At 42.2% G+C, this 6,977-nt stretch overlaps 1 protein-coding gene across 1 annotated transcript in view; it reads right to left on the reverse strand.

Moving 5' to 3' along the window:
* Window positions 1-1,227: 1,227 nt before the first annotated feature.
* Window positions 1,228-6,977, reverse strand: part of LOC104546742 (protein SHQ1 homolog) — a gene marked incomplete at its 5' end in the record, with an annotated part of 33,760 nt that continues 28,010 nt past the window's right edge. Inside the window, one exon of the mRNA XM_010192208.1 lies at window positions 1,228-1,876. Within this exon, the coding sequence (XP_010190510.1) occupies window positions 1,228-1,876 (649 nt within the window). The remainder of the gene's footprint in view (window positions 1,877-6,977) is intronic.

Consider the following 6,977-nt stretch of genomic DNA (forward strand, 5'->3'; position numbering starts at 1 on the left):
CCAGCAGGGTGTAGCACTGGTGAAGCAGCAACCCTTAAGTTTTGGATTTTATGCACTTTTTATAGTAAAAAGGTTGAGAAGTACTCATGGCTCGCTCATCTCAAGGCGTGAATCGGGTGCCCCTGTTTGGTCAGACTGCGGACCCAAACCTGGTGGTCCACGTCCCATCCTGCTCCTCCCCAATCCTTCTGGTGAGACTGAGCAGCTGCGTATCATTTGCAGTAGCCACCTGATTTGAAGAACCTATCTACAGGTAACAGAATCTAGCACACAATATATTGACTGATTGGATTATTTCAATGCTGTAAAGACAAAAAAGGAGCAAATCAGTTGTCCAGAGCTACATGACGGACTAACAACAAAGCCAGGTCTAGACAGCACAAGTTTCCTCCCAGTCCTTCTCTCAAGACTGCTGTACCGTGCTGTCTCCTCATTCTGGTTCATATTACTGTGGTGATACTAAGAGCATCTGCAGAAAGTAGTAAGAAGTAATTATGATTCCTGTTGTACAAAGAGCAACAGTAGTGTCCACACAGGGAAGCATCCCAAAATAGTACAAAAGAATAAACACATGACAAAACTGTTAAAATAACTTAGGTAAGAACTGGAGAAATATAAGCTATAACCTTTAATTTTGTGGAAACATAAGCAATAACCCTTCTATCTTGCATTGAAAAATCAAGAAATTTCCATTATTTTGTGCAAAAATAGAAAATATTTCTATATTTAACTTGTCAATGCTATCTAGACTTTTACATTTATAACCATGATTTTTGAAGTGGTTAGCTATAAAGCATTTTAAAATTTAAAAAGTGCAGCAAGATGTCATAAGCAAGTTTATACAAACACAAAGAGGATATTTTTCAATTAAATCTCAACAGCTAAAGACAACTAAAATGATGCTACAACTTCTTTCAGTTGCATTTGATTCTACTACCAAATAAGCCCAAAACGGTTCCTAGAATTTTACCAAAATTACACATTCCCACATGCAGGGATCCAATCTGAGACTCTGTTGAACCAGGAAAGAAAAATAAAAATCTAATTATGAGGATATCCATCATACAGTCACATCAATTCCCTCCAAAGCAGCTTTGTCCTCCAAGCTGTCAATGCAACAAAGAAGAAAAATATCAACTCCTTTTGCAGCTGAGGAAGCCTTGGGAACGTCTCGTTACAGCAATGAGCTGAGCTGCAGTGGGTCACACCGCGCTCTACCACGGACCTTTAGTCTTCATCTTCATTTGTGCTGCAAAGGAAAAGCAGTGGGTTTGTCTCTGAAGACACCTCCAGGAAATTTCCCTTCCCAGCAGTACCCTTTGAGAACCTGTCATGTTCAGATCCATGGTTTTCTCCTTGTTCCTGTAAAATGCAGCTTGCAGTAGCCAATCCTGCAGGCTCTTCTGAAAGTCTGACTGCAGCGTGCATCTGCTTTTCTAATTCTTCTATCAGTTTTCCAGGAACAGAGGTAGATTGCAGAGGAACCTTTGATTTTTCATCACTAACCTCAGACGCCGAAGTGCTTGCGCCCTGCCTTAATCCATTAGAGTCAGTAAGTGGAGCTGTCCTCTCCTCCTGAAGCGCGCCTTGTAAAGGATTTATTTTCCCATCTTCGCTGGCTGAGGACTCTCGCTCGTCTGAATCAGAGCCGTCTGTCTCGGATGATGAAGTGCTGCTGGATTCCTCAGAGCCGCTCGTCTCAGACCCGGAGGAAGGCAGCTGTTGCTTGGAAACTGCGCCAGCAGCTTTTAACATCTTCTCTTCCTCTTGAACCAGCACTGCTGCCTCTTCCAGCTCTTCCAGCTCCAATCCTAAGTGAGACTTAGCAAGCGCGGTTTTCTGCAAGGATTCAGAGAGTGCAGCCAACTTCTTTGACCTTTAACAAAGAACAAGGCATATTATTTAATTTTACTAACAGAACTTTCCCATTAGGTAACGGGAACACAAATCTTAAACACTTCTACTGTTTCCTCGGTTTGCAAACAACTTCAATTATGGTTGCAAAAGCAGATGCTACAAGGAAAAAAATCAAAAAGTATTCATAATGATTATTATTTTGGTAACTTTTCCCACAAGGACAGACAGTATCCCATTGAAAGTCTTTGGTGACACTTTGAGAAGCAATACTGCTGCTTTGATGTTTTAGCAGTGCACAGGAAGGGAAACTGATTTCAGAGCAAACCTTTTCAGGATTGCTGTCTTTAGCAGCCAGCTCTGCAGTATGTGGCTTGCTGGATTAAACTTACATACAGCAAAATCATTTTGGTTTACTACCCTTCCAGATAAGTCAGTTAAATGCAGATGAACCAATAGGGCATAGCTGATCAGGTCCATTTCTGTGATATATTCTCCTTCTTTCACAGCTAGCTTTACGTGCCCTTGATAGCAGGAGATGTTCAATACTGTCTGTAGATGTGCTTTACCTTTCACTTGTAACCCTGCTGAAACATAACTCAATAGAAATAGCAGGACCATTTGGATAAACCTCTCTAAGCAAGCAGGCACGCTATGTCAGCTTCAGCCCTTTGGTACAGCCATACCCATTTCCTGCAGTGTTTTGAAGGCAGCGTGTGCTTTATCGGAAAAATGCATCATGGATTTGTAAACAGAGAGAACAAAAAGTAAAAGGGTGCCTTGAAACGGAGGTGGGGGGACAGAGGGGAAAAGGGTCTAAAATAACAAACATACATCCTGTTTCTTGTGTAGAGCTTTGCCTCAGACCATCAATCAACTTCGCCACTTCCTGCAGCAGCAGCTCCACCATAAATCCTGCAGTAAGTGGCGGGGTTTCATTTCCTCTGCCAAACCTGCTAACCTGCAAGGCACGACACGCCGACACTGCGGCCAGCAGCTGATCGTGTCAGACAGGGCTCCTGCCAGGCAAAAGTTAAAGTGCTTGTTCTCGCAGCTGAATGATTTTAAAGATCTTCGTATTATTCCCTTTCCCAGGGGGCATAATTACTCACTACAACACAGACGCTTCAATTTTATTCTTTTTTTTTTCTCCTAAAGGAATTGTATTTAAAAGTGGGGGAAGGGAAATCCAATGCAGCTTCTTACACACTTCACAGAGACAGCGCAACATTTAAAAGCTGAACTTGGAATAAAACATATTAAACTTCCTTAGCTCGACACATATACTAGAAAACTAAGAAATAAGTGCTTGCCAGAAGTAACTGAAGCAACAGAGAACAAGTTATACTTCTAGGATTTTTTAAATCTAAAGCGAAGAATTAAACCACTGCATTATCCTAGCGGCCCCCAAATTTTAAAAAGTTGCTTCCTTGACACTATTCTGATTTGCTCTTTTGGTGATATATTTCCATTTTATTTTTGTCAAGAACTTGAATTTTTCTTGAAAAGTTATGGAGGATTTGAGAAATTGCCAGCCTAACTGGGAACAAAGCAAGCAGTTGCCCTCCTCCATAAGTGAAAAGGAAAAGAAGCCGAGTGATGGACAAAAAGGTTTATGAAGCCCTGCAGGTAGGTGGTAACAGCACAAACGGCTTGCAGATAAACCTGCTTCCTGAACACACTGAGGAGAAGCTGGTTTATACCCCACCTCTCAAGAGTTTGTACCCCTTTCAGAAGGCATTTTGCTTTACTTTTGAAATAGTCTCTTCTTCATGCATATTTTTCCCGCTAGATACTCTCAGTCCTTAAAATCCTCCTTTACTGTTCTTTTATAATACAGTTAACATGTTGGATGTAGAAACATGTCACGTAACTGAATAAAGTATTAGAGAGATGCATGGCATCGTGTACTTTTTCACATTAATACTTCACTTTGACCAGATTACTTAACGCCAAGAGTTAAGGCAGAAAATACAGTGATACACTCATTGGACTCAACTCGCATTATGTTACTAAGTTAGAAGAGGTACTACTGACAGCTAACAAATGATCTCTCTAAAGCAGCAAGTGTTTGGTTACTGTACACACAAACGCGTTTCTATCAATGAGTTCAAAGAGAATGAATGAAAAGGCTGGTGTCAGAGAGGTACAAACACCCGTAAAGCTGCAAAGGGATTCTTAGTCTGAAAACCATCGGTTAATTCCTTACGAGTGATCAAAATAAACTGCAAAACAATGATGATTTGAATGATGAAATGATGAAAACTGATTTCATAGAACAACTGTGGCTTCAAGTTGAATGTTTAGTCACGTTTCCCTAAAGTGTTAGAACAACTGAGAGAGGACTTGTTTATTTTACAAAGGATTATAGGAAAAAGCCACTGATTAAACAGCCTTTGCTTGTAACAGTACCAGCGCAAATGGAAACTCTGTTTGGATAGGAAATGCCTGCAAAAGGCCAATAATTCCACCAGTCCTCTTCACCTCCACAAGTGCCTCACAGCCGCACTGTGGTCCCCTGCAGCGGTGACAGCCAATGCCCATGGATCACCCCGCCTGTCCCAGGAATGGGAAGGGGCACAGGGTTCACACAGACCTGCACAATCTTCTTTCCTCTGCACCATCAATGCCCCAGGGATCACGTTAGGCCAACCACTGTAGGAATCTTCTAATAAATCATACAAAAACTAGATTATTTTACTATTCTTGTCCACCTTGTTTAAGGCAATTACCTAATTTCAAGGAGAACTGAGTTTCAGGAGTGCATTTCACATCAGCCTTAAGAAAAGGTGGCAGCTCTTCCTGGACAAAAACCCAAGGTAAACAGCATAAAGACCAGCATGGAAATGCTTTCAACAGGAGCCTGTGGGTCTCTGAGCTGATGCTTTCCTCAGCTGAAAGAGAAGCAACAACTCAGGAAACAAACATGAGGCACCAGAAACAAGGCACCATGTACTAGAGACTTGCAGTAAACAGGCCCTGCTGTTCCCAACACTTTTGAGTACTGTTTTAGAGATTAGACAGCAAATTCTTTAATTTTTCAAGTATGATTAATGGAATCGCATGATTACTTTAAGACATGCTCATTCAGTATGCACATTTGTGGTAATGATATCTTATTATTATGATAATAGTGTTCTTACACAAACATGCATAATAGGCTTTAAAGGTGCTACACATGATAATTATTAGTTATCAAGATGTCAGTTGCTTAAGGAAAATGTTTAATTACAGGTTAAACTGATCAGATGCATGTTTTGTTTAATGTATAGCTCTGAGGAACAGATAACAACAGAGGCATCTCAGGGCTTGTCCGTGCAGTCTGGAATTAAAGTTTCAAGACAAAACTACTGCAAGTCTTGTCAAGGCACAGGAGTTTCTCCATGCACCAGAAGAAAAAAAAACCTTGTTCCACAGATCTCATACTATACAAGAGTAAAACTGGGGTGAAAAGAACAAAGAATCAAAGGAGATTTAGAAAATAAAGGGAGATGGATAAAACAACAACAAAAAAGATTAATGGCAACAGGAAAGGGAAATCACTGCAGGTTTATGGCAAAGCCCACCTGTGGCAGCACGAAGAGAGCTGATGGCGATGGGACCCACTGCAGTGCTGAGGCACAGGCAGCAGCAGGGGTGGGAGAGCAGGACACAGCTGCTCCAGTTGGGACTACTGCTTCTGTGAGCCCTGCTCCCACCTCCTGCTCCAGGAGTAAAGAGGGCACTGGGGTCTGATCAGTCAAGACAGCCACTATCTCCAGAACAGAGCTACCAGAGAAGGGTCTCACTGAAAACATATCTTGGGCATTTGACTGTTTCCAAGAAAGATTTAATGTGAACTGGAGGGAAAGACAAAAGTCAGCTTAACCACAAAGTAAAAAATAAATGCAGAGCTTGGGGGACACATCCAGCCACAAAATCTTCTGGTCTTTCCCAAATGTTAAAATAAAAATAAATAATTACACTTCTGTATATTATGTCCATCAGTCAGAAACAGCACTACAGAAGGAAAAGATTTAAAGAAAAAAATGTTAATGAACCAGGCCTTTTCCATCTGCCTGGTATTTGCCTTACATCCAATCCTCTTGCTTTAGCAGTTTAGTTATGTTAAAAAAAAACCCCAAACAAAAAAACCCAAACAAACCCCAAATAACTGGAGGAGACCTTGGAAATACGAAAATCAGCATTCTGCTTCTCACTGGTGTGATGGGTGGCACAGCACACTTGACCATGGCACCGGAGTTACAGATCTAAAACACTGTGCAGAGTACTTGCAAACACGGGAGTAAATAGTTGAGTTGGCAGCACAGCCTTTCAAAGCAGGAGTCAGTAACATTTCACTATGGAATGAAAAGAGACTTTTCTTGTACAGGCACAAGCTCTGGCTCGTTTGTGTTTTTGTAAACAATAGAAGGATTATTTCTACTGCCTCATAAATTTGGCTTTGCCTTTCACAGATGTATACAAACATGCATTTTTCTGAGGTACACACTGTTAAACTAGGTGTAAGACACGGCAAAACGCAACAGAATTTTCTTACCATCCAGCTCGGCTCAGTCCCAACCACGTCCATGTACGGCGCCGAAGCTGCCGTCATGGCAGATGGAGCTGTTCTTGCCCAAGCACAAAAGCAACAAAGCCTGGGGACCTGCGCATCAAAACCATGGACAACAGCTTTGGCCGCCAGCCTGGTGTCTGGATGTGACCTGACTGCTCCTGGAACCAGGCTGGAACTGAACTGACCCTGGGACCAACCAGACTCCTGTTACACTATGTTGTTCGAATGGGGTTAGGGCCTACTGACTGTGTTACAATGGGAATCAGTCCTCTGTGCTAGCAGTGCTCCAACTTGGCACCACAGGGCTGACAAGCCCTGTTTTAAATATAAAACACTCTACATAATTATCTTTAAGCCCCACAGGCAAGACAAACAAGTCTGAAAGACACAGTAGGTACTTCAAGTGCAGACGTGTCGTGTCGTAGGTTCCACCAAACACGAAATCGGGGCTGTCTCCCTGCCCAGCAGCCAGCCCCTGCTAGGCCTGCGGATCCTCGAGACCCATTCAGATACAAACGAGCAGCACGCTGTGCCAGTCAGCAGGGCTGACAAACAGAAAAAGAGC

This window comes from Mesitornis unicolor, unplaced genomic scaffold, assembly GCF_000695765.1.
Source record: "Mesitornis unicolor isolate BGI_N332 unplaced genomic scaffold, ASM69576v1 scaffold2099, whole genome shotgun sequence".
NCBI classification, from domain to species: domain Eukaryota; kingdom Metazoa; phylum Chordata; class Aves; order Mesitornithiformes; family Mesitornithidae; genus Mesitornis; species Mesitornis unicolor.